The sequence below is a fragment of the Orycteropus afer genome, unplaced genomic scaffold (genome assembly GCF_000298275.1).
Source record: "Orycteropus afer afer isolate SDZICR_OR568_19922 unplaced genomic scaffold, OryAfe1.0 scaffold00057, whole genome shotgun sequence".
NCBI lineage: Eukaryota > Metazoa > Chordata > Mammalia > Tubulidentata > Orycteropodidae > Orycteropus > Orycteropus afer.
This window is the reverse complement of record NW_006921644.1, coordinates 11,634,729-11,662,298: the sequence shown is the minus strand read 5'-3', so window position 1 is coordinate 11,662,298 and position 27,570 is coordinate 11,634,729. Positions and strand designations below refer to the sequence as shown.

General features: G+C 54.8%; 1 protein-coding gene across 1 annotated transcript; it reads left to right on the top strand.

The window, feature by feature from the left end:
- The first annotated feature begins 115 nt into the window (after positions 1–115).
- Positions 116–27,570, top strand: CA5A (carbonic anhydrase 5A). The gene is made up of 9 exons (XM_007939223.1): positions 116–227; positions 373–443; positions 6,695–6,869; positions 8,898–9,095; positions 19,807–19,925; positions 20,698–20,793; positions 20,917–20,979; positions 25,336–25,491; positions 27,403–27,570. Exons 1-9 carry the CDS (start codon positions 116–118, stop codon positions 27,568–27,570), a joined length of 1,158 nt encoding a protein of 385 aa, XP_007937414.1.

Below are 27,570 nucleotides of genomic sequence, written 5' to 3'. Positions count from 1 at the left end.
CGCTCTCGCTCTCGCCCCGCGGGAAGGGGGGAGGCGGAGACGCGACCGGCTGCGGGAGCTGCAATTACCGTGTGGGCTGCGGAATTCTCGTGGTGTTTGTCGGGGAGATGCGATAATGGCGTCCGTCCTCGCGAGAGAAGCCGCCGCTCTGCGCAGGCGCCAAGCGGCTTTCCCCGAGGCCCGCTGCCCGGAGCGCTCTGCGCAGTCGCAGGGGCGCGCCGGGGGTGGTGGGCGGGGCCCGAGGGCGAGGCCTTCCAGAAGAGTTCCCTAGCGCGCCTTATCGCCTACTCGGGCTGCGGGTGAGCATGCGCGGGTGTCCCTCTCCCACCCCGAGATTGTGGTTTCCCGGGCTTCTTAGTTCCCCCTCATTAGCTCAGTCTCTCTGCTTGCCCGTGAAAAGCCGCTTCAGCCGAGAGTTTGAGGAGTTTGCGAGCTCTTTTAGAGTGAGGGAATAGGAATTAGCTGCCCGGGACGACTACACATCCCAGGGTGCCCTGCGCGAGCCGTGGGCAGTGGATTCTGGAATTTGTAGTCTCTCCATCTTGACCATGCCTGCTGGTACTTGTAGTCTCTCCGTACTCTGGTCGCCCCGTCCAGTCCCGGCACCGTTGTATGCTGGGACTTGTAGTTCGCTGAGCGCCCCCGCAGGCCCAGCCGGCTGCTTCCCCTCTTACTGTGGTGTTCCCAAAGCCTCAGGTGGACTTTTCCCAATCAGTAGTATTCAAAGGACCCCAGTGTCTGTATCTAGACAGTACTGAGTGCCCACGCGTGGATAATCAGGAAAAGAAAAAAAACCACCACTACCCTAGAGTCCATTCCAACTCATAGGTACGCCCTTTGGTGTCCAAGGCGATAAATCTTTACGGAAGTAGATTGCCAATTACAGACAATATCACCGCCACTAGTACCAATAGAGGCCTTCCCGACTCCTAGCGACCCCACGAGTGTCAGAGTAGAAATGCTCACCATAAGGTTTCGGGAGTTTTTTCTGGGGAAAATACACACAGCAAAACAGCCATCGATTCAACAGCTTCTGCATGCACAGTTCAGTCGTGCTGCTCAGATTCTACCTTGGGCGATCCTCCTCATGACCCAGACTATCCGCCACCATGAAGGCAAAGTCACTGCCCCTAAGTTTCTCACCTGACATCTGCAGCTGCTGTTGTCGGCTGGATCCCCTCTAAATCATCCTTTTAAAGGGGACAGTGCACAAGAGAGACGTTGTTTAGTGAGGAAGCGGCACTCGGGTTTGCTTTAAGGATGACTTCAGAGGACCATTTCCTTAAGCGTTAAAGGTTTCCATGGGGTTTTTCATGCCTGAAGTTTTGGAAGCAGACTTCTAGGAAGCTAAGTCTTTCTTCGGAGAAACCTCAGGTAGACTTGACCTTCCAACCTTCCAGTTAGCAGCTGACCCTGTTACTGCTTCGTGTCACTCAGGGCATCCTACATGGATGTCTTGTGTGTAACTTGTGTAATAATATATTTATATATGATATTTTCAATATTGTAATATGAACGAATAATGGGACTATGGGTGTATTGCATTTTATATCATAAATATGTGCTTGGGAGTACTCACAGGAAGGAAGGCCCGGACTGTACACAGCTCCTAGACGTGTCAGTCACAGTTCTCTGTGCGCAGGGATTACCACTGCTCCCCCTTGTCCTTTATATCCCCCTCTGCTTCCTGCCTTTTTCACAGTGAGCAGAAGTGACTTTCCTCTTCAGCGATGCTGCTAGTTGCATTTGGAAGAGAAAATGCCTCACCTAGAGCTTCCTGCCGACTTCCCTGCCAATAAAGTGTGACTGGGGGCCACCAGCAGCTGTGGGACCCTGGCCCTCCTACTGCGTGTGTTACCATTTCCTCCACGGTTAGCATTCCGGGGTTCCACAGCAGCGGCCACGTGATAACTTTGCAGTTAACCTTCAGGCAGGTCCGGGGAACCACAGAATGTCAGCTCAGGGAAAGGTACTGAAGGAGACTAGAGAGTAAAAAGAGACCTCTCCTGTTTAGAGGTGTACAAGAGGGACACGGGGTTGAGCCAGACTGCTCAGCAAGGTCACCCGGCCAGAAGGAGGTGAAAGTAGAGTTGCAAATCCAAACCTTGGCTGAAGTTTCGTCTAGAACCAATGCACGCTGGGGGTCGGCGTCACAGAAGCAAGCGGCAAAAATCCCGTGTGGACTGAGGGCCAAAATATTCCGAAGAGCTGTGGTTTCCACCCCACCTCCACCTCCACCTCCGCCTCCGCCTCCATCATGGCCACAGTGCACATGTGCCAGTAGGTCACGTGAGCAGCGTGACCTACCTTATTTACTCATTGTCTAGCTCTCACGTGCTTATGAGGCGATTGAAAAAACCAGGGCTTGGGTCAGGTGCACCTTGGTCTTCAAAGTGACATCTTTGCTCTTTAACACTTCAGAGAGGTCTTTTGCAGCAGATTTGCCCAGTGCAATACGACATCTGATTTCTTGACTTCTGCTTCCATGGGCGTTGACTGTGGATCCAAGTAATATGAAATCCCTGACAACTTCAGTCTTTTCTCCATTTGTTGTGATGCTGCCTATTGGTCCAGTTGTGAGGATTTTTGTTTTCTGTATGTTGAGGTGTAATCCATACTGAAGACTTTAGTCTTTGACCTTCATCAGTAAGTGCTTCAAGTCCTCTTCACTTTCAGGAAGCAAGGTTGTATCACCTGCATATCACAGGTTGGTAATGAGTCTTCCTCCAATCCTGATGCCGCATTCTTCTTCATGTAGTCCAGCTTCTCAGATTATTTGCTCAGCATACAAGTTGAATAAGTATGGTGAAAGGATACAACCTTGATGCACTCCTTTCTTGATTTTGAACCATGCAGTATCCCCTTGTTCTGTTCAAATGACAGCCTCCTGACCTATGTACTCCTCATGAGTACAATCAAGTGTTCTGGAATTCCCATTCATCTTAATGTTATCCACAATTTGTTATGATCCATACAATCGAATGCTTTTGCATAGTCAAAACATAAGCAAACATCTTTCAGTATTCTTTGCTTTCAGCTAAGATCCATCTAACATCAGCTATGATATCCCTCATTCCACATCCTCTTCTGAATCCAGCTTGCATTTCTGGAAGTTCTCTGTCAGTATACTGCTGCTACCAGTTTTGAATTATCTTCGTAAGATTTTACTTACATGTGATATTAATGATATTGTTCAATAATTTCCACATTCTGTGGGATAACCTTTTTTTTTTTGAATAGTACAAATATGGATCTCTTCCATCCAGCTTCATTATACTGAGCAAATAATCTGAGAAGCTGGACTATATGAAGCAGAACTCAGCATCAGGATTGGAGGAAGACTCACTAACAACCTGTGATATGCAGAGGACACAACCTTGCTTGCTGACAGTGAAGATGACTTGAAGCACTTTCTGATGAAAATTAAAGACTACAGTCTGCAATAGGATTACACCTGAACATAAAGAAAGCAAAAATCCTCACAGCTGGACCAATAAGCAGCATCATGATAAATGGAGAAAAGATTGAAGTTGGCAAAGACTTCTTATTACTTGGATCCACAATCAACACCATTGGAAGCCGCAGTCAAGACATCAGATGGTCAAATCTGATGGGCAAATCTGCTGCAAAAGACCTTTTTAAAGTGCTGGAGAGCAAACATGTCTCTTTGAAGACTAAGGTGTGCCTAACCCAAGCCATGCTATTTTCAATCACCTCTTATGCATATAAGAGCTAGACAATGAATAAGGAAGACTGAAGAAGAGCTGATGCTTTTGAGTTGTGGTGCTGGCGAAGAATACTGAGAGTACTATAGACTGCAAGAAGAATGAACAAACCTGTCCTGGAAGAAGTGCAGCCGAATGCTCCTTGGAGGTGAGAGTGGCCAGACTCTGTCTCACCTACTTTGGTCATGTTGTCAGGAGGGACCATTCCCTGGAGAAAGATATCATGCTTGGTAAAGTGGAGGGTCAACAAAAAAGGGGAAGGCCCTTGATGAGATGGACTGACACAGTTACTACAATGATGGGCTCAGTATAGCAAAGATTGTGAGGCTGGCACAGGACCGGGCAGTGTTTCATTCTGTTGTACATACTGTCACTATGAGTCGGAGCCAACTTGACAGCACCTAACAACAACAACAGCAATTATGGTGATAAAAAGAGTTTAACTCACTGAAAGGTTCAAAAGTAGACTTCAGTTTATTGGAATCATGTAGCCCAAGCAATGTCAACTTCTGTCTGTCTGTTATCTACTGTCTATCTGTCTATCATCTCGCCATCTATCTGTCCATTTGTCATCAATCAATCGACGTATCTATCACCCATCTCTCTATTCCCTCTCTCGGTTTGTTTTGTCCTCAGGGCAGGCTCTGACCACAGGGCTCCTGGCAACTGCCAACAGCATGTATTCTAGCATTGTAAGCATTGTAAGGATCTCAGCAGAGAGGGCCTCTCCATAATCCCAGCAAAATTCCCAAGGCTAACCCTCACTGGCCAGCTCAGGTGACCTGCCAATAACTTTTACTCTGATTGGCCAAGCCTGAGCCATGTCAGGGAGTGGGGTCTGGCCAAGCTGAGTCGCGTGAACTGCCAAGGGGAAAGGATCAACTCTGCAGAGAAAATCGGGTGATGTTACCAGAGGAGACGGCTGGGTGTCGGGAGGGCACAGATAGTACTGGTCCCCAATGTGTCTCACAGGGCTCTAACCGGAACAAACACTGATGCCTGTGCATGTGTGAACATGGCCGTCCTCATTGGTGTCCTCTGTTCTTAGCGGCTGTTGGCTGCACTTTCTGGAAGGAGAGGCTGAGTGTGTCCCAGTGAGGAGGTGGAGATGGTGCTCCCGGGCTCCCGGGTTGCCTCAACTCACTGGTCTCCGTTTCCAGGCCTTCCAGTCAGGACCCAGTGTGCCTTATCCAAGGCCACCCAGCTTCCTGCTGGTCAGCATCACAGGGGGCTGTTGCCATCATGCCTCGTGACAGTGCCCTTTGCTCCATGGGCTTCACAGTTGAAGGAAACAGGTTTTCAAATCTATGAAAATCCACAGAAATGTCTGCCCAAACCATGCCATCAGAGACCCACAGGGAAGCAAGGGGTTACTGTGGACAAAGCTTGAGAAACACCCAGGTATTTTTTAAGATTTTGTTCATTGTCAGTTTTCCCTACGAGTATAGAATTTCCTCATGGACAGGGTACACACCATCTGGGGACCCTGACGGACTGTGAGGGCACCCAAAAAAAACCCAAACTCACTGCCATCAAGTCAGTTCTGACTGCCAGTGACCCCTCCACATGTGGCCCCTTCAGGGCATGAAAGGAGGCACCACTAGTGTTCATGCCAAGGCAACCAGCATAAACTGGGAGTGTCCCAGGCCTACCAGGACCCCCACCTCCAGCAGAATGAACCGCCAGGCCAAGCAGGACCCCCACCTCCAGCATGAATCGCCATCAAGCAGAACCTACTGGCACTAAGTGGGGACTCCCTGGTTTCTCAGGGGCTCTAAACAGACAGAGGTGTGGTGTTGGGCAAATCTGCAACCAAAGATTTTAAAAAGCAAGGATGTCCCTTTGATCTGAGGTGCGCCTGACCCAAGCCGTGGTCTTTTCAGTCGCCTCATACACATGTGAGAGCTGCACAATGAATAAGGAAGACCGAAGAAGAGTTGATGCCTTTGAGTTGTGATGCTGGCAAAGAAGAGTGAATACACCGTGGGCTGCCAGAGGAACAACACATCTGTCCTGGAAGAAATACAGCTGGAGACACCCCTTAAAGTGAGGGTGCTGACACTCTGGACACGCCATCAGGGATGACCAATGGCATCGTGGTTGGTAGAGAAAGAGAAAGCACCGTGAGCCGGACTGACACAACAGCACGTGAAGATCACTGAGGCGCAGGGCCGGGAACGTGCTGGTCTCTCCAGAGAAGGTCACCATGAGGGGGAGCCAGCGCCGCAGCAGCACAGAGTCACCTGCTCAGCCGCCCCATCACCCCAGCGGGACCAACCCACAGCGTCCCCCAGTGTCGGCACACGGCTGCGCCCTGGGTTTCCAGTGCCCGCAGCAGGACTGACCCACGGTGTCCCTGGGTGTTGGCGCACGGCCGTGCTCTGGGTTTCCAATGGTGGCTTTTTCAGAAGGAGATGTCTAGGCTTTCCTTCCAAGGCACCCCTGGGGGGACTCAAACCTCCGACCTGTTGGTTCCCAGCCGAGGGTGCTAACCACTCACAGCACCCAGAACCTCAGCGCTTCAGCTACTTGTCACGTCTGTGCTTTGGACCACGCCATTCCCCAGGGCTGTACCCAGCACACTGTGTGCCCGACCTTGAGTTGTCTGAGGCAGGAGAGCTCCACAGCTCCAAACTGGAGCATCAGGGACTTTGCTCTCAAATTTACGTACCTCTCACAGCCTCCTGGTCCTGCAGCCATCTCCCCCTTGAGTTCGGCTGACTTCCTGGTGCCTGAAGTCCACTGTTGACCAGATCAGAGTACAGTGACCTAAGCAGCCACCACACAGCAAAGGGCATTTGTCCCAGGCCACCCACCTCTGAGCCAAACTGACTCCATCAAAGACATTGGGACAGGAATGAGTTGAACTTTAACTATTGGGCTCTGAGTCTTGGGCAACTTTCTGCAAAAAGTTGCCTTGATCCACGTGAGAACAGGTACTGGGAAAAGACCACCCCTCTTTTTATCAGGACCTGGGGAACAGACTCAGGATGTTACAGACCACCATGTTGGGGGGAACTCGAGAATCCTTGAGGGTCTCTTTCTTGGGCAAGTGTTTGTGGAAGACCCTCCAGAGTTGTCCCATGAGGCCAGGGCGAGCCTGCTGTCAGCGTTCCTGTACGCAGAGGAACAGGAACAAGGCCTGTAAGTAGATCCCTGAATTTTCCAGAGGCAGTTGGTGTCCAGCTGTGGAATGGTAGTGCAGTGATGTTTGTCTAATTGTGTGGTGTCTTTCAAAATGTGAGAGTCAGGCAGTGAGCCAGCCTGTGGGCATTCAGATTCAACTCTGTCTTGTATTTTGTCTTCTGACCTAGGGCAGGTCATCTGATCTCAGTATAGCGGGGTGGCGGGTAGCAGAGACGTTTGGGGGGAGGCCCTCTGTAAGTATCCCACCAAGCCCCCTGAGTGGCTGTTGTTAAAGCCCAGTGATGTGGGAACAAGCCTGGCACTGGGGCTCCAGGACGGTGTCAGCACAGAGCGTTGCCAGCCAACACTCACGTAACAAGCAGCTCGCCCAGTCAGCTGTGCCAGGGACTGCCACGTCCCAGCCCCATCGGTCTGTGTCCTCCACGGTCTGTGATCTGGGGCAAGCCCTTCCTCTCTCTGCACAGTGGCCCCTTCATTGGCTGCAGACTGGACGGCAAGGCTCAGCATTCGCACTGGCGGACTTTCAAAAGCACAGCACCAGCCCCTTCTTCCTGCTCTTAGTCCAAGAAGTCTGCCAAAACCTGTCCCACATCCTGAGAACACACGAGCCAGCGCTGACAGGCGGGTGCTGGCTGTGCCTGGCGTGCATCAGCTGAGAATCGAACCCTGCGCTCCCGCACAGAAGGCGAGCTTCGGCCAGGGAGCCCCGCCGCCCGCTCCCTGCAGTAACCGCTGTAGTCAGCAGTTCCTTTCCTCTCACCAGGCTGGGCCGCGAGGGGCGTGTTAACAACAGCGGACGCCTGCGCGGTGTTCACATGGCACCATCTCTGCCTGCATGGCGAGCAGGCCCCTTCTGTGCAGGTGGCAGGGACTGTCAATGCAGGTGCTTCACTGTTCCAGCCCTTATGCAGCTCAGCCGACAGGACCCAAGCTCTCCACTTCCAACCCCTTGCATCTCTGAGAGTCGGGGTGCCAAGCTGAGTGTCCTGGTCGCAGGAGCTGGCCTCCTCCAGGGCCTTTAAAGCCAGCTCTGTGCAGCCGTGGGAAGCACCAGCATCCAGGACTGGATGTGGGGGGCTCTGCGAGGGCGAGCGCGAGGAAGAGCAGTGTCATTGTGGGTCGGGCGGGCTCGGGAGGGCTCTTTGGAAGGGCCAGACCCTGTTCACCCATGGAGCGAGCTCCCTGTGATTGCTACCAAAAGACGCCTATGCAGTAATGGACAGGAGGGTCCCAGCCTGTGGAAGACAGGAGCTATGTGCATCCTGCCGTGAGGATTCGGGCACCAGCCGGGAAGAGCCACACCTGAGGGTCAGCGCCGGGCCGAGGGTCCTGCCACCACAGGCCGGATTCTTGTTCGCCTCCAAGCTCATCTGTATTTTCTGAAATGGCTTCCATTCATGTATCTTACTATCGAAATTACAGACAATGCAGTTTGAAATGACACGTCCCAGAAGGGACGGGGGACCATCCTGGTTTGTGGTCTGTGGGACAGGTTGGCAGATAACACTCCGAGGCCACTCCAATGGCGTCCCTGTCTCTCAGATGTGATTTCTAGACCGAGGAGGATGAGTCTAAAATCCTAGGGACTGTTAGCCAGGCCCCTGGTCCCGAGTGCTCTCACCGTCACCTAGCCAGCGGCTAAGCCTGCCCCTGCTCGCCTTCCAGCTGCTCAGTGTGACTGCCTGCCCTGCCCTGAAGCGCCTGCGCCTGGGCTGGAGTCACCAGTGATGGGCAGCCCTGGGCACCCCAGTCGGGGACAAGAACAACAGTAGAGATGGTGCAACCCTGCATGGGCAGAGCACGTGCCCGCATCTCAGGGAAGGGCCGGAGAGCAGCGGCCCAGGGCATCTCAGCCTGAGCTTCATGGCTCAGGGTTCTGTGGCCAGCACCCACCAGGACAGCACACCCAAGGGGCCTGTCCTCAGACTGGCGCCCTGGGGTCTTACTTAGCCACGGTTTCTGCTTCTGCAGCTAAGACAGGTGGCACTGGGAGTGTCAGTCACATGTCCTTCTCTCTGTCCCCAGTGCACCCCCAGTGGCAGGGCCCCTCCTCTGCACCAAGGGGCAGCCAGCAGTCTCCTATCGACATCAAGGGGAGGGACTGTGTCTACGACCCCCGGCTGCAGCCGCTCAGGGTGTCCTACGACGCGGCCACCTGCCTCTATGTCTGGAACACCGGGTACTTCTTCCAGGTGGAGTTTGACGACTCCACCGGGCGCTCAGGTAAGCCTCCCTCGGCACACGGCCTCTCCTGTCCCGTCGCCCTGGAAGGATGGCCTTGGACCAAGCGGGGAAGTGGATTTGGGTTTACTGCTCGGGTGCTGGGCTCAGCCTGGTGACCTCCTGGTCCCACAGTGGCTTTGCCTTCTCTCTGAGCCCTCGGCCGGATGCCACTGGCTTTACTGTTACTATACTTCCGGCACCGTGAGGCTGCTTGGGATTCGCAAGGGTGAGAACAGGGAGAGACCCCGTAGCAGACCCGCCCCAACAGGGACAGCCCTTCTATTCTCACACCCTGCCTTCAACATACATACACACATACGAACACACACCACACACACATGTTCACCTATGTTCACGTGCCCAGTCTGCATTGCATGCACACGTGTACACGTGTTCCCGTATGTGCACCCGCGCAGGCACACAAGCACACATGCACACATCTGTACACCACATGCCTGTATGTACGCACATGTTGGCATGTGTCCAGTGCACACAGCCCCAGCTCAGCTCAGCCAGTCTGCTGGCCAGTGTGGCCCACCCTCCGCCTCTCTGCCGTCCCAGCGTGGCCCACCCTCCGCCTCTCTGCCGTCCCAGCGTGGAGGAGTGTCACTTGGAACTTAGAATAAACACCAACACGCTGAATAAACAGTCACAAAAGCTGTCCCTGGACTGAGCCCAACTCCTGACGACCTTACGTGTGCAGCGCGGCTGCCCCGCTGGCCTTTCACACCTGTGAGTGGATCTGAGCCACCAGGCTTTCCAAACAAACTGACCGCTCAGTGGTTTCAGACACACATTACTCTCAGCTTTGATAGGCTAGAAGTCCAGACGCGTCTTAAAGTCAAGACACCACAGAGCTGGTTCCTGCTGGAGGGTCTAGGCGGAGTCCACTGCCTTCCCTTGACCAGCTTCGACAGGCGCCCACATGCCTTGGCTTGTGGCCCCTCCACCTGCAAGGCAGCAGGGGCGGGTCTTGCTCACGACGTGTCTCTCTGGCTTCCGCTCCCCTCAGCACATCTCCTCCTCCAGCCCTTCCCCTCCCTCTTCCAACATAAGGGCCTCTGTGAGTGCAGTGGGCCCCCTCAGCCATCCAGGACCACTGCCCATCTCAGATCCTTCACCTCATCCTTTGGCCACCACACAGCCACAGACGCTAGGGATGAAGATGTGGACATCTTCCAGGGGCTGTCATTCTGCCAAGCACGTCCCATGAAACCCTTCCATCTCTCCCACGGCACCCAGCGTGGAATGCCAGCGCCTGACCTTACGGTCACTCAAGCTTCTTCCTGCCCTCCTGGAACCACCCTCCCTGCACTCACCACCCAGCCAGCCCTCCACTCCTTCCGAGCCTTGGCCAGTCTCTGTCCACACCCGGCCAGCCCTCCACTCCTTCTGAGCCTCAGCCGGTCTCTGCCTGGGACAGTTTTCCTCTGCCGTACATGGTTGACTCATTCTCATCCTTGAGGTCTGAGATAGAACAACACCTTCTCCAGGAGGTCTTTCTAGATTGACCCTTTTACCTCAAGGGCACCTGTACAGAAACGAGTGAGCACAGCAGGCCTGAGGCAGCTCCCCTCAGAGAGGTCAGCTTTCAGGGTAGTGCTTGGTTGGCATCTGGGTTGCCCTATGGGATTCCAGCAGAAAGAGTCTCTTTCCTAGCAAGGCCAGCAGTATCCCAGGGCAGTTTCTATTGGCCCAGTGTTGGACACTTGTCTTTCCTGAGCCAATCACAGTGACTCCGACTGGCCATGCTGAAAATGAGCCCACCCCTGGAGCGAGGTGTGGATTGAGACTGAAGGAAAGGGTAATTCCTCAAGGAAAAGCAGGGGGCGCTGTTCCCAGATATGAGCACAGGAGCTGGAAGAGAGGCTGACCTTGGTCCACCCCTGACTCCAAGTGCTCCAAAGTCCACCACCTTTGTGCCCCTCTGTGGCAGTGTCTGACTTTGCCCTGACTGCCACTCTTGGACGTCTCCACCACCTTCTCATTTGGTTCAAAGGGACGTGTCCTGCCCTGCTGCAGACCACCACGACTGCTTGGGTGTCTCCCCTGGCCATGTAACAGGTGGATGGTCCCCACTGCGGCTCGGGTCCACACAGCCAATCTGTGTGGCTCCACTTTGCTTGTCGTCTGCCCCGATACCCAGTGGCCTTCTTTCTCTCCACTTAATTTCTCGTGTCCCCCACCCCCCAGCTCACTTTCTGGCCTCTTGCCCCATCTCAGATTTCCTGATCAGTCACCCCTCACCTTGAGAAAGGGAGCCACTTGGGGGAAAAGGAAACAGGAAATGTTGGGAAGACAATTAGTGCCAAAAGAATTTTGTGAACATGAAAATAGAGATAACGAGATGCTGCCCTATATTAAAAACCTGAGAAGAAGGCGAGGAGATGCCTGGTGACCAAGAAAGGCAATGAGCGGAGGAGGCGCAGGGTGTGAACGATCGGCTGAGCGGGCTGCCAGTCTGGGGCTGCACCCACAGCTGAGACCCCGAAGCTCCCGGGAGACCGAGCCACTTGGACAGTTTTCCACCAGGACTGGGCTTCCCAGCAGATCTCCGAGGAAGAGCCACCCAAGGCCGTCGAAGAGCAGAGCAGTCCCGTGCAGGCCACTAACCAAGGCACAGCGGGCTCTTTGCCGACGTGTTGGGGGCGGTGAAGGCCAAAGGGGGTGGGATGGGCTTCCCAGGACAGGAGGGGCAGAGCGGCGAGTGGCAGTGATGAAGGGATGTGGAAGCCAGGCCCAAACGGGCACCCTGTCCGGCCGACAAAGCCCCTCACTTGGCCAGAGTCTTGGGTCCCCACGGAGAGCCGGGGATCAGGAACGAGACCGGGTACCACTTAGCGGACTTCACAGGAAGCTGTGCCTGCAGGTCAAGGTTGGCCACGAGGCCTCCTGCTCCCCGAGGACACATCATGTGCAACAGGAGCCAGGTCCCGAGTGAAGCCCACCGCCGTCCCCCACTGTTACCACCACCCACACTGCCACAAGAGCTCACGGGGGGCAAGGGCACTCGCTGCCGACTGAGAGGTCAGCGGTTTGAGCCAGCAGCCACTCCGTGGGAGAAACCACCTGGCCATCTGCTCCTGTAAAGATTTCGGCCTCAGAAACGCCACAGGGTAGCTGTACTCTGTCCCAGGGGGTCAGAACCCACTCGATGGCACACGACTAACACCACTGCCGTCACCATGACTGCTCCTGCTGCCGGTACCGTTGGCACCACTGCTGCCACCACCCATACTGCTGCTGTCACCACTGTCACCGCTGCCACCACCACCACTGTTCCTGCTCCTGCTACAATGACAGTGAAACCTGTGAGAGCTGGAACTCGATGGGCCTGCCTTATTTGTCCAGGTCTCCCAAGCCTTCCGCCTTGACAGGGTGCCGTCTGACCACTTCTCTCTCGTTCTCCATTAGTGGGAAACAGTTGAGTTTTCCTTCTCTGACAGGTTTCCACCTTATACAGTCTCAGGCTTTTTCAAGTTTTACTATATTATGCCTGCTGATTGAAGTTGTCAAAGATTTCATAATACTTGGATCCACAATCAACACTCATGGAAGCAATGGTCAAGACATCAGATGACATATTGCACTGGGAAAATCTGCTGCAAAAGACCTTTTTTGAGTGCTGAAGAGAAAAGATATCTCCTTGAAGGCTAAGGCGTGCCTAACCCAAACTATGGTATTTTCAATTGCCTCATATGCATGTGAGAGCTGGACAATGAACAAGGAAGACCGAAGAAGAGTTGATGCTTTTGAGTTGTGGTGCTGGTAAAGAATATTGAGAGTGCCACAGACTGCCGAAAGAACCAACAGGTCTGTTCTGGGAAGAAGTGCAGCCAGAATGCTCCCTGGAAGCGAGAATGACCAGACATTGTCTCACCTACTTTGGTCATGTTGTCAGAAGGGACCATATCATGCTTGGTAAGGTGGAGGGTCAGTGAAAAGGGGAAGACCCTCAATGAGATGAATGGACACAGTGGCTGCAGCTATGGGCTCAGGTGTAGCAAGGATCGTGGGGCTGGTGCAGGACAGGGCAGCGTTCCGTTCTGTTGTGTACGAGGTCGCTGTGAGTCAGCCGGCTCGATGGCACCTAACAACAACACGCCTGTTACTGCTGCCGCCGCTGCTGTCAGTCCCACTGCCATCAACTCCCGCTGCTTTCTGAATGCCCGGCAGCCACCTCACAAGCGCTCGTTCCGGGTTCCGTCATGGCTCACATCAGGTTTTTCTCACAACACACCACAGAGACAGGTAAATTATTTTCAGAAGAAGACCTGGCTGAGGCAGCTAAGAGGTGACCCAATATTCAAGTCCAGGGCTGCTCGCCACCCCCACCTGGACTCCCTCCCAGGTGTGGGGGCTAATGACTCCGGGTAGGTGGTGGTGTGAGTACCGGCTCCTCCACTCACCAGTCAGTGACCGTGGCCGTCCCCCTGACTCTCCTGCCCCGTGAACAGGTCTCAACACTGGTTCCACACTGGTGGTGGGAGGACTGGCACGTGTGAGGGGCTGAGCACCAAGAAAATGAAGCATTCATTCGGTCAATGACAGCATTCTGAAAGGAGTCACACTAGGGGTGGGAGAAAAATGGGGAACAAAACCCCCAGATCATGAAAACAACCAGTCCTGCTGATTTGATAGAGACTGTGGCCCTCAGACACCCTTCAAGGCAGACAATGAGCTCACCCCCAGCTCAAATTTCAACCAAATGACAGACAGGCCTGTAAGGTGACCATAACACCAGGGACGTGCCCACCCCTTAGAACCACCGACCACAGGAGACCAGAAGGTGCATTTGCCCGGGGATGAAGCTCAGAAGGCAGGAAGACAGGAACGAAGGACGAAGGGAAGTGGTGAACATGGAGAGGAAGTGGGAAGAGGACTGTAACGTTGGGGGACTGTAATCCAAGTCATGAAACAAAACGCGCATGAGCTGTTCAATGGAAGACCGATGTGCTCGGTAAACTATCACCCAAATCACAATTTAAAAACCAATCCAGACGAGGCCCTGGTGTGTGCAGTCGGCAGTGGTTTCCATTAGAGGGCGCATAGAGAGGTGAAGACAGAGCTCCAGCCGCCTGAAGTCTGGCTTCTCAGACTATGGAGGACCAGACGTCTTTGTGACCTGGTCAGTAGACCACAGCAGGGACAATGATAGCACCTCTGGGACTTCCACATAGCCCTCCTGGAAGCCGCCTTCACAGAGGACAGAACCAGCAATGGAGACACCATGACCATGAAGACTCAAGTCCGTCAACGGTCCCTCCAACGTTAGAGTCTGTTTTCCATCATGCCTATTTGTCACGTGTGGCCAGGACTCACTTTCCTCCACATGATACTTGGTGACAGTTCCCTGCACGCAGAGATGACGACCAGGGCTGCTCGCTGACAGCTGGCGTCTGTGAGTCCACGCCAGCAACGGCGTCCACCACAGACGTCAGCCAGCATTTTCTCATGAGCCACAGCACATGGGGCAGGTGGGATGTTCACATTGACAGACTGTCCCTCAGTGGGGACTCTGCCTGGAAGCACCTCAGGGGCTGCCCCTGGGGACCACATCCCTGCCACACACACAGCCTTTGCTCTGGCTGCTGGGAACCTCCCCCCATCCCAGCAGGTCACCTGCTGGCTTTCACTCTGGTCCTTTCCACATACTGTCTCTTTTCCGCCTGGAACCTCCTTTATCTCCACCTGGAGAATTTACACCCATTCTTCAGGGCTCAGGTGAGACGTCACTTCTTGAGGGAGGCCCTCCCTCACACCCTGCCCCAGCGTAGTCACCTCAAGCACCCTGCCCTTGCTAACACTCATGATCCTTCCAGCTCACCCCTCATTGACTGCATTTCTCACTCACTCTCCAGCCCCCAACTAACTCAGGGTGGGGTACACTTGGAGCTGTGTTAGTGTCTCGGGGCTGCCATGAAAAGCCCCACAAACTGGGTGGGTTGTAAGGATAAATTCCGTGTCTCACAGCCTGGAGGCTGGGAGTCCTGGGCAGGGGGTCGGCCCTGCCGATTCCTCCTGAGGTTCTGGGTGAGAACCGCTCCTGCCTCTCCCAGCTGCTGGTGGCTCCCGGCCCTCCTCAGCTGCACTGTCACGTGGTGTCCCTGCTCTGTCGCTGTGTCTCCTCTCCTCTTTGATAGGGACACCCGTCGTGTAGGACCAGGACCCACCCTGCTCCAGTGTGACCTCACGTTAACTGACACCACCTTCAAAGACCCAGTTTCAAACTTGGTTCACAGGTGGGGGGTTAGGACTTCAAATGTCTTTCGGATGGGGGCACAGTTCAATCCATGAGAGTGCTCAATAAATATCTGTCGAATGAGTGGACAGTTATTCTTCTTTTCTGAGTCTGTGGCTCACAGACCTCCTTCTGAGGGACATTTTCTTAAAGGAATACTTATCCTTTAGTGTCCACATGCAGGTCCTATCTTGGGAAAAATAGTGGCTATTTCATGTGACTTTGTAAACCTCTAAGGAGCTCTGGTGGTGTAGTGCTGAAGGCATTTGGCTGGTAACCAGAAGGTCAGCAGATTGAATCCACCAGCCTCTCCACTGGAGCAAGATGAGCCAGTCAGCTTCTGTGAAGACTGACAGCCTTGCAGACCCTGTGGGACAGTTCCACTCTGTCCTCTAGGGGTGCTGTGAGTCAGAATCATCTCGCCGGCAGGGAGTTTTCTATAAACCTCTGCTCTGATGATGATGATGGTGATGCTGATAATAATTCCAATAATAACCATGCCAGTAATAATACTAAGTGGCTACCATTAGTTGAAGGAGACCTGGTGGTGCAGTGGTTAAGTGCTATGCTGCTAACCGAAAGGTTGGGGGTTCAAACCCACTCAGCGGCTCCTCGAGAGATGAACCTGTTGATCTGCTCCCATGAAGATCCCAGTTTAGGAAATCCTACTAGGTAGTCCTCTGTCACATGGGTTGCACCCCCACCGCCAGCGCCCCCGGAAGTGAGCAGCCACAGTGCCAGGAGCCACACCAGGGAAGCTCTCGTCAGCGCTGCTGCTCTGGGGCCTGGTCACGTGCCGACAGAGCAGCCAAGTGACCTTTACAAACATCGGGTCGGAGAGAACAACCTGCTGAAAGCCATGGGCCGTGACTCCAGGACGTGCGGCCAGGCTGGCCTGCCTTTAACTGGGGCTCGTGAAGGTTACCTCCCAGACAGCGGTCCCGACCCCCTCGGCAGGGAGTCCTGAGGGGCGCCCCCTCCAGCTCTTCCATCCTGGAGGGAACCATGGAGAAGGTTCCTGAGCCCCTGACCTTGTGCTGTGCAGCTTTGGGAGGACAGCTGACCCTCTGTGATGTCCTGTCCTTTGCAGTTTTGACTCATTTGAACATTGCCAACTTCTTTTGTACTTATTTTAAGCCTTAAAACCACCTTGCTTGCCAGGAGCCTGCTTGCCTGTGAACCCCCCGATGTACAAACAGAAGGCTGTTAGCAGTGTGGGTCACAGCAGAGACCAGGCTGCCCGGGGCTCAGCCCGCACGGCCGTCATCTGCTCTCGGGTCGCAGGAGGGTCTGGGGCCTCTAATGCAATCGTCCGGTTAGAGGTTGGCCAGCTGGTGCCATTGCATCTGTTCTCAGAGGTAAGTCCACTCCGGGAACACCCTGAGCAGAGATTCCGGGGGTGGGCTGGGCAGCTAGGGGCCACCTCCTCTGGATCTGGTCTGGCCTTTTATTTCCCGATGTTTCATTAGACAGCATTACGCTGGCACCGTGTTATCACTACAAAAAATTGCCTGTGAAGCAGGGCGACCAGACAGACCCATTAAGGACGTTTTCATGCGCTGTGGCGAATGCAAGCAAGGCCAGTGAACAACGTGGGTAGAGGTTACTGAGTTACTGAGCGGGAAACTGCAGTGCTGTGCAGCCTTCACTGAAACACAATCAAATAGTATTTTTAAAATCTCTTTTCCAAAGTATATACTTTCATACTAAACAATGTACCTGAGCCAGGGCTACAGCCTCCATCTGAGTTCCTAACTTCACTGGCACAGTCGGGCTTGGACCCTGCTCCGAAAGCTGCCGAGAACCGGCCCGTCAGGCCGAGCTGGGTTGGGGTCATGGGGTAACCTGGGCAGGGACGTAACCTGAGTCTTGGTTGCCTTGAGTCAGACTGGGCCTCGTAGGATGTGCTCTGCAGGGTTGGAAGGATCTAATCACATGGGGAATAGGCGGTTCTGGGCAGAATTGCCAGGACCTCTGGTGGCATAGTGCCTAAGGCATCTGACTGCTCACCAGAAGGCTGGCAGTTTAAACCACTCCTCGGAAGGATGGTTGGGCAATCTACTTCCGTAGTGATACTGCCTCAGAAACCCAGGGAGGGGTCGCTATGAGTTGGATCCAACTTGACGGCAGTGAGTTTGGTTTTGGTTTTGACCCGGCGCTCAGCAGCTGCTAACTGCGAGGTAACAGCAGGCACACGTGGACTGAGTGCGTGTTGCATGCTGGGTGCTGGTGATGACATATGTGGGTACGTGTCAGTGCACAGGACCCCAGACACACGAGACAGATCGGGGACAGCACTTATTCCTCAGCCAGCATCTTCGTCCCGTCACAGAGGTGAGTCAGTGGCTGCGTGTGTGAGTGTGTGTGTGTCTGCGCGTGTGCAAGGCGCTGGGCTAGGAGCTCTGTGTTACCCTGTGATAGAGGCCCCACGGGCACCCTGTGGAGGTACTGGGTCATCCCCATTTTACAGATGGGGAAATAGAGGCTGGCAGAGGTCAGTAATGGGACCAGGTTCCCACCGGCCGGGATCTGAGCCCAGGAGGCTGACAGTGCTCCCGCTCCACTGCACTGTCTATGGAGCTGGCCGCACAGCAGCGCTTCCCAGCTTTTCAGTGAACGCTCTTTCCCCTTAGCCCGGGCTGCCTTTGCCACCAGCTCTGATTCTGAAGACATGATGCCGTGAGATCTTCCCTTCCTGCCTTGAAAAGGGCTCCGATGTCTGTCCGGTTTGACAAGCTCTCGCTGTAGTCAGGACGCGCTGGCCTCCAGGGGCGCTGAGCGAAAAGGCTGGGCTCTCTGGAAATGCACCAGCAAGCTTTCAATGGTGAAAGATCTGTCAATGGCCAAAAACCCGGACCCCAGGTGCACATCAGCCGACTCACCACTGGGGGCCGCTGCAGCCCATCCAAGTTAGGAATTGTCCTTGTGCCTTCTTGCTCTGGAAACCCCAGCGAGACGTGGAGCTTCCTTTTCAGTTGTCCTGGAGGAAAACTAGCACACGGCGTGTGCCCTTAGTTTTGTCTGTTGATTGCAAAGCTGGCTGAGGCAAAAACCACCTCTTTTCCTTTGGTGAAAGACACATCAGAACACGTTCCCACTGAACATCTGCACATTGTTCCTGACTGGTTGCGCTCCCCACGGTGTCAATGCTGTCATTCTCTTCTAGTGCCTCACCCCCCTGGTTTAGACTCACTGGCCCCTCGACGTCTCACCTGCGCCTCCAGTCACTGCTGGACTTCTGGGCCACGTACAGGCACCCCTCAGAAAAACTGCGGGCTCAGTTCCAGACCACAACAAAGCGAATATCGCTGTCAAGCGAGTCACATGACTTTTGGTTTCTCAGTGCGTACGAAAGTGTGTTGACGCTAGACTGTAGTCTATTATTAAGCGTGCAACAGAACAATGAAAAAGGGAGATAGTGTGAGAATGACCAAAACGTGACACGGGGACAAAGTGAGCGCGTGCTGTTGGAGCCGCCGCCAGCAGACTTGCTTGATGCGGGACTGACACAGCCCGCGGCTGGTGGGAAACGCAGGACCCACAGCGCGACACGACGACTCTGGCCCACGTTTGGCTTCTCAGCGGCCCTGTGAAATCTGCCGTTTGCCTCCTTTACTTCATCATTTCTTCCTTTGCTTGAGCTATTCTGCACCCAAGAGAATATCTCAGAAAATTCACTTTGGTCGTTTCTTTCTTTCTTCTCTTTTTACTGACCTTCCTCTTCTAGGACTGGTGTGCATCTAGGAAAGGGCCCTGGTGGCACAATGGCTAAGGCCAGCTGCTCAAACCCACCGCTGCTCTGCAGGAGAAATACAAGGCAGTCTGCTCCATAAAGATTACAGCCTGGGAAACCCTCTGGGCAGTTCCACGCCATGTTACAGAGTTGCGATGAGTCGGAATTGACTTGATGACAGTGGGTTTAGTTTTGGTTTTTTGGATGCAACTAGGAAATGCCCCCTTTATTGCTGTGTTCAGGGAGCGCGTCCATCACTGCCCCCTAGTGGCAGCACGCTAGGCCTGCACTCCTTCAAGCACTTCCTGTGACCCTCCTCTGGGTGGCCCCTCGGTGATGGGGATACGGATGTGAACAAGACAGACAGATTGCCCCCTTTGCGGTGCCCATACTTCAGATGCTTCAGCAGGACATACAGCTGTTGAGGTAAGGCCCTCTGGGGCCGCAGCGGGTAGGGCATTTGGCCGTTAACCCGAAGGTCAGCAGTTCAAACCCACCAGCTGCTCTGTAGAAGGCAGGCGGGTGATCTACTTCCATAAACATTTACAGCCTCGGAAACCCAACGGGGCTGGCTGTGAGTCAGAAGTAACTCGATGGCAGTGAGTTTGGTTTGGGTTTTGCATAGCTCTTGACAGTGGGGTCGTGTCAACTGACTGTGGACGGACGGTGGCACCAGTGACGTGACAGCACAAGGAGCACACGGGGTCACAGCCACGTTCCCCTGGTTCACTTTCCAGGCATCAGCGGTGGGCCCCTGGCAGACCACTACCGACTGAAGCAGTTCCACTTCCACTGGGGAGTGGTGGGCAAGAGGGGCTCGGAGCACACGGTGGACGCCCACGGGTACCCAGCCGAGGTGTGTAGGTGCTGTCACACCCACAAACACGTAGGAGCTTTCTCCATGCCAGGCTCTACTGCAGGGTGACCAGCCAGCCATGCATGCCGGCTCTGGGCTGAAGACCACGACCCTAGAGGTGCAGTGGGAAGCAGGGAGGGGGAGTGGAAATCAAGCCCTGGGTGAGGTTCAAGGTAGGGTCACTAGAGTTACCACATAAAAATACAGGCAGATGTGGGACACGGTGCACTGATTAAAGCATTTGGCTGCTAACCCAAAGGTGGGCAGTTCGAACCCACCAGCCACTCCTTGGGAGAAAGATAAGGCAGTTGACTTCTATAAAAATGACAGCCTTGGAAACTCTATGGGGCAGTTCCATTCTGTCCTGTAGGTTCATTATAAGTCTGAATTGAATGACAACAATGGGTTTTGTATACTGAAAAATTATGTTGTTTATGGAAAATTCAAATTTAACGGAGCGTCCTGTATTTCATCTGGCCACCCTCGTTCGGGGATCACTCTAAGGGCATGAGTGACCCCAGTGCCCTGTGTCCCCCCACCAGCTGCACCAAGGGTACTGCTTTCTGCAGCTTTGCCACAGATGCTGGTGATGCCAGGGCTGCAGCTTTGCCACCGATGCCGGTAGTGCCAGGGCGCCACACCCAGGCTCATCAGCTGAGTTCATTAAAATCAGTAACCCCTCTGTCCTGTGTTTGTGGCACGTGAGGGCAGGGTTGGTGGTGTTTCTCGCTGCACTGTGGTCAATTTCAATTCTCTCCCCACTGTGTTCCAGCTCCACTTAGTTCACTGGAATTCTGCGAAATACCAGACCTACCAGGAAGCCGTCCTGGGAGAAAACGGGTTGGCTGTGATAGGCGTGTTTTTGAAGGTACTGCTTGCTGGGCACAGGGCTCCGGGAGGAAGGGAGTTATTTGGATAACCCGCTTCCCGGGCGGCTAAGGTACAATGTGGTGTGCTTTTCCAATGCACGTTGCCACGTGTCTGCATGCAGCTGGGCGCCAGGAACAAGGAGCTACAGAAGTTGGTGGACGTCCTGCCGAAAATAAAGTATAAGGTGAGCACCATAGTCGTAAGTCAACGTGATGTGAAAAGCAAGGCTGTTTGGGTGAGTGGCTTGTTTCCAAGAGGGAGCAAAGTGGTTTCATGGAAAGAATGCAGCAGAGGGAGTCTAATTCCAGTTCTGAAACTAGAACCCCCCAAACCAAAACCAGTTGCCCTCTAGTCGAGCCTACTCACAGCACCCCTATGTGGCTCAGAGCAGAACTGTGCACCATGGGTTCAGTGGCTGACTTTCACAAGGAGGTGGCCAGGCCTTTCCCCCGAGGTGCCTTGGGGTAGACTTGAGCCTCCAACGTTTTGGTGAGCAGCCGAGCAGGCTCCAGAAATCAACTTGGGTGGCTCTATTTCCGTTAGCGTTAGCGGGTTCTCTGACTCAGAATGTGTCACTGGAATTCTTGGGGTCCTGTTTCCGCCTCAATAAAACAAGAGTGTTGGACTCAACTCGGGTTTCCCAGGATCCACCCAGGCAGTACCCTAGAGACGCTCGGCCTGCCTGCCTGCCACTGGTGTTATTCTTTGCTTGACAGTCTTCCCTCGGTTGATCAGCTCTCTGTACCTGTTACTCTCACCCTGAGCAATGACTTATTTCCACCACCCCACCCCCACCCCCACCCCCACCCCCATCATCAGTTTGTGGGGGCCTGTGTGTTGCTGTGATGCTAGAAGCTAGGCTGCTGGTACTTCAGATACCAGCCGGGTCACCCATGGTGGACAGGTGTCAGCGAAGCTTCCAGACTGAGACAGGCTTGAAGAGCAGCCTGGGGATCTGCTTCTGAAATCGGCTGGTGAGTGGCCGGTGAGAGGCTGGTGAAGCCAGTGAGAGGCCAGTGAGCGGCCGGTGAGAGGCTGGTGAGAGGCCGGTGAGGGGCCAGTGAGCGGCCGGTGAGAGGCCGGTGAGAGGCCAGTGAGTGGCCGGTGAGAGGCCAGTGAAGCCAGTGAGAGGCCAGTGAGCGGCCGGTGAGTGGCCGGGTGAAGCCAGTGAGAGGCCAGTGGGAGGCCGGTGAGAGGCCAGTGGGAGGCCGGTGAGAGACCAGTGGGAGGCCGGTGAGCGGCCGGTGAGAGGCCGGTGAGCGGCCGGTGAGAGGCCGGTGAAGCCAGTGAGAGGCCAGTGAGCGGCCGGTGAGAGGCCGGTGAGAGGCCAGTGAGCGGCCGGTGAGACGCCGGTGAGCGGCTGGTGAGAGGCCGGTGAGAGGCCAGTGAGTGGCCGGTGAGAGGCCGGTGAAGCCAGTGAGAGGCCAGTAAGCGGCCGGTGAGCGGCCGGGTGAAGCCAGTGAGAGGCCAGTGGGAGGCCGGTGAGAGGCCGGTGAGAGGCCAGTGGGAGGCCGGTGAGTGGCGGTGAGCGGCCGGTGAGAGGCCGGTGGACCACAACAGCAGGTGTTGGTACAGTGCCGGAAGGTGGCCGTGGACCGGAGCTGGCCAGTGACTGTGCGGAGAGTGCAGGACAGGGCAGGGTTTCCCTCTGTTGTGTACTGTGTCACTATGAGTCGGACCCCACTAGGGGCCCGCTCACCGAATCCCAAAACCGGATTTACTGCCATCAAGTCAATTCCGACTCAAAGCAACCCCCACTGGGTTTCCAAAGCTGCAATTCTTTCTAAAAACAGACTGCCCCATGTCTCTTCCCTGGAGTCTTGGTGGGTTCGAACCACCGACCTGTTTGGTTAGCAGCCAAATATCTTAACCACTACACTACCGCACCTCCTCAGACGGCAACTAGCAAGTAACATTTTGTTTTAAAACTGATACATAAATACCTAACTGTTAATGTCTAAGAATGTCCCCCTGCACAGGACCAGACATACTCCTTGGGACCCAACTCGGGTCACCCTGGGCCAACGAGAACCCGGAGTCCCAGGAAGAGGCAGGTGCCTGGCCTGCCAGCGGGAGCTGTCCTGACACACCTGGCCACACCAAGGACGGCTCCACCGAAGGCCACGGATGAACACGTAGCTTTTCTCCAAGACCAGCTGAAAAGGACTTTGATGTAGACTTGGAAATTCCAGAGAGATGTGGTTTATTTATTCTGCACCGAACAAGAAGGGAGACAGAGACCAGGCCAAAAGGAAGGAGTGGGCACACCTCCAGCCCGTGGAAACAATGGTGCAGCGGCCCCATGGGAGTGCGCGTGGAAGCCCGGCCAGCCCTTCCGCACTCTTCCCAGCGGACGGCATTTGATCTGTGCGGGGCGCCTGCCTTGATGTCAGCCTGCGGGGCTGGGACCAGCCCACCCGCTGCTCCAGCTCAGGAACTCCTGGGGTCAAGGTGCTGCAGCCCAACCTCTTCCTCACAGGCCCACAGCCAGAGTAAGCCCGGGCTGTTTTTCCAGCCGCGTCCGCCGGCGCGTCCGCGCTCACCTGGTGGGAAGGCTCTGGCTGGGAGGTTCTGGCTCCACCCGGGCTCTCCTTCCCTCTGCTGGAAGGCTCTGTGGCTAACTCGGGGTTCTGGGGGCAAACCCCCAGAGTCTGAGCGGAGGCCGCCAGAAAGCGTCTGGTGTAGACGCAGCCAGCAGGCTCTAGTCCCGATGCACCCATTCACCTGGTCCTCCACCCCAAAGCCAGGAAGTCAGACTCCAGAGTGCAGAAGCCCTGCAAGGTAGCCCAGCCTCAAAGTGCAAAAGTCTGGCCTTGGTAGGTCCCAGAGCAGGCAGGGACGCGCATGACCCTCGAGTCCAGCAGTTGCAAGTCTGGGATCCTGGGTTTCCAGAAGTCCACGGAGCTCCTGCAGCCTGGCCTGCACAAGGCGGAGGCAGACTCCTCAGTGAAGTGGCTTGGCATTGCTGAGCCCCTTTCCTTACCTGCAACATCCCTGTTCAGAGCGGCACACAGCCCCCGCTGCTCCTCAGAGGACAGGAGGCCAGCAGTACTGCAGCCCACAGAGAACAGTCCCTCAGCCAGGGTGTTCCATCAGGGCCCTGCTGAATGAGGGCTCCCCCAGCAGCCCTGGGTGGCCACCCCATCGTGCTGCCTTCCCTCCTGTCCTGTCCTCTCACTGGGGTAGTTAGCTTCGGAAGGCACTTCCTGTCTTTCTGATGTGGGATGTGCCCAAACAGGGAGGGGAAACGCCACTGGCGCCAGCTTCACCAGCAGAGATGCAGAGTGAGCTGTCTTCCCAGGTAGGTGACCACGGGTGCCCTGTCACACATCTGACCCGCCACATGCTAACTGGGACAGTCTTGCAGCCGACCAAGCCGGCCAGGTGCAGAGGAAGGGCCTACCTGGCTTTGAGGGCACATGAAGCAGCCTTCCCGGGGTCCCCTGGGCCGCCTGGACCCTGATGCATCTTAGAGGAGGCAGGGCTCAGTGGGAGTACATAGATGTCCTCCCCAGACGGGCCCAAGGCAGGAGCAGGGACCCTGGCACGCGATGTGCGAGCGCAGTAATCCAGGTCCCTAGCCTCGCCTGCTATCCGTGAGAAGGCAAAGTGTGGTATTGGAGTCGGAGGTGGTTCAGGAGACGGTGTCCCCGGGGTGGATGTGAGTTATTAGGAAGCCTCTTTCACAGAGAGCAGCCACCACAGCAGTGTCGTATGTTCACTGCCAGGCTGTACTCCTCATTCCCCACTCTCTCCCCAGCGCTTAGCTCCTAACCAAAAGGTTGACAGCTCAAACCCACACAGCCACTCCGAGAAAACCCTGTAGGCAGTTCTACTCTGTCCCATGGCATCGTTATGAGTTGACAATGACTTGACAACCCCTAACAACCAGCCCCCAGAGCCTGGTGATCACTGACAACTTTGGTCTGTGTGCCTCTGCCTGACCTGGACAGCCCGTGTCCACAAGATCAGACGGCATGTCTTTTCCGTCAGATCCCTTCCACTCGGCATCATGCTTGCAGGTCCATCCCTGTTGGAGCACGTATGAGGCCTCTGTTTCTCTTCAGGGCTGAGTAACATTCCACTGTGTAGAGGGACCGTATGTTGGGTGTCTATCACGTGTTGATGGGACACATGGATGGGTTCCACCTTTGGCTACTGTGAATACAATGAACACTGGGTGACAAGTATCCGCTTGAGTCCCCGCCTTCAATTCTTTGGGGTACATACCTCGGGGTGGGATTGCTGGTTCATGTGCTAATAGTGTATTTGACTTTTTAAGGAACTACCAGGCTGTCTTCCACAGCAGCTACAACAAAAAATGATTACAAGGGAAAATACAAGCCTTCTAGGGGAGCCCTGCTCTGTGTGGGGTGCGTGCACCTGATGGTGTCTGGACATGACGCCATGGCCTCTGTCTCGGGAACATGCTTCCTTCTGCGCAGTGTCAAGGTCACACCCCGAGCGGGATCAGTGGACAGCTCCCCATCTCCTCCACCTCTGCCTGAGGGCTAACATGCCCTGTGCTTCTGCCCCTCAGGACACACGGGCAGCCCTGAGCTCCTTCCAGCCCGCTGCCCTGCTGCCCTCCTGCCCGGACTACTGGACCTACCCAGGCTCCCTCACCACCCCTCCGCTGACAGAGTCTGTCACCTGGGTCATCCACAAGCAGCCCGTGGAGGTGGCTCCAGAGCAGGTGAGCTGCGCCTGTAACCCACCAGCAAAGAAGTCCTTGAGTGCCACTCCCACCAAGATGCATGAAGGATGTTTACTGACCCCTAGCCCATCACACGGACACATGCCAGAGAGGTCACAGCAGGTGTCCAGGGTCATCAGCAAAGTGTTTTTCCTCCCCTTTTTCTACCTAAATATTCTAATGTCTCTAAGTTGGGAAGATAGCACTTGTGTATTTTCTTAAACGTCACAGTATCTTTTTCTGGAAGTGTTTGGACTACAGAGGGAGTCCGGGCAGTTTACTTAGAGGTGGCAGGTCGACAGCCACTCTGCCACTCTCCTAGCTCTTACCTGTGGCAGACATTTCTAATCAACCACAGCACTATTCATCATCCCTATGCCAATGCAGTCTTTCTGAGGACTCTAGATGAGCTCTTAGAGGTGGTTCTTCTAGTCTCATGACGCTGTGAAAACATGCATCATGCCATCTGCTTTGCGAGGTGGACCTTTGGGTACAGGTGATGGGTCTGCTACCCAAGCCTGAACTGTTGAAGACACTAGGAAGGCCTTAGTTGAAAAATGGCCCCATGTCCCCAAGAGCCCTAATGTTATTCAACAAGCATTCAATAGGCACCCCCTGTGGGCCGGGTTCTGTGCCAGGAGAGGGTGGGAGGGGGAGGGGAAATAATGACTTAGTCTGCGCACTGTGGCCTGGGGAAGGAGAGCCCCAAGGCAAGAGCTGGGAGGCAGGGTGGAGAGGGGTATGCACAGGTACAGAGGCCCCTTAGTCTCCTAGGAGAACGGGGGAGGAGTATACGAACCATCTGGAAGGTGGGAGGGAGCGTGCCAGGTGGAGAAGAGGATAAAGGTGGCATTTCCGAGAGCGCCAAGGACACGTGCACTGCAAGGGAGCATGGCTGAGCAGCCTAGTGCCCGGTGCACTGCCAAGTCTAGCACCTCGCCACACACCAGCCACACGCGAAGGGCCTACCTCACGGCAACCCCGTGCGTGTCACAGCAGACCTGTGCTTCACACGTGTCCAGGCTGGTTCTCCAGGCCTCCCTTCCAAGGCACCCCTGCGTGGACTCGAGCCGCCAACCTTCTGGTTAACAGCCGAGCATGTGCCTGTTTGTACTGTCCAGGGCTCCCGGGGCACTTCACCAGCCGTGCAGCCCTAACTTGCCCGATAAATGGCCATTCTGTAGCTATGACCCCAAATCCATAGTTAACGAAATGTGTGACTTATCCTCACACAGCTCATTTATACATATTGAGAACAAGGGAGTTAGTAAGTGAAAAATGATCTTTTAGTTCTTTGAGTGAAAACTGAATCCCAATGTGACTTTCCGTTTACATCATATGTATGAGTTTAGCATTGATATTACACGTATTAGTTACTTGGACTGTAACAAATAGCTTGGACTGTAACAAATTGGACTGTAACAAATAGCTCCAAGGCTTAGTGGCTTAAACAACAGTAATCATGGGTTACCTCTCAGAGTTCCGTGGGTCTGGATGTCGGGCGACTGCCTTGGGACCTCTGATGAAGCTGAGGCTAGTCATATGAAAGCTTGATGGGGGCTGCAGGAGTCGTTTCCAAACTGGCTCACTCCAATGGCTGGGGAGCTGGCGGTGGCTGTTGGCTGGGGGCCTCAGTTCCTCTGTACAGCGGCCTCCCAGGGGCTGCTGAGTTCCCTCACAGCACGGTGCCCGGCTTCTCCCAGAGCAAGTGCTCCAGAGACCACAGTGGAAGCTGCAGTGCCTTTTCTGACCTGGCCTCAAGAGTCACCTCTGTAACTGCCACCACATTCCGAGGGTCACACAAGGCCACCCCTGACTCAGTGTGGGAGGGCCCCCACAAAGTCCTGACTGCCCCAGGGAGCTTTCGCACTCCGTCCCTGCGCCCGGCTTACGCTGGCTGTTCTCTTCCAGCTGTCAGCGTTTAGGACGCTCCTATTTTCCGCCCTTGGTGAAGAAGACAAGGTGATGGTGGACAACTACCGCCCACTTCAGCCTCTGATGGACCGCAAGGTCCATGCGTCCTTCCAGCCACTCAACAGGACACAAGCAGCTCTTCTCCACGTTAACGAGCAGAACTGA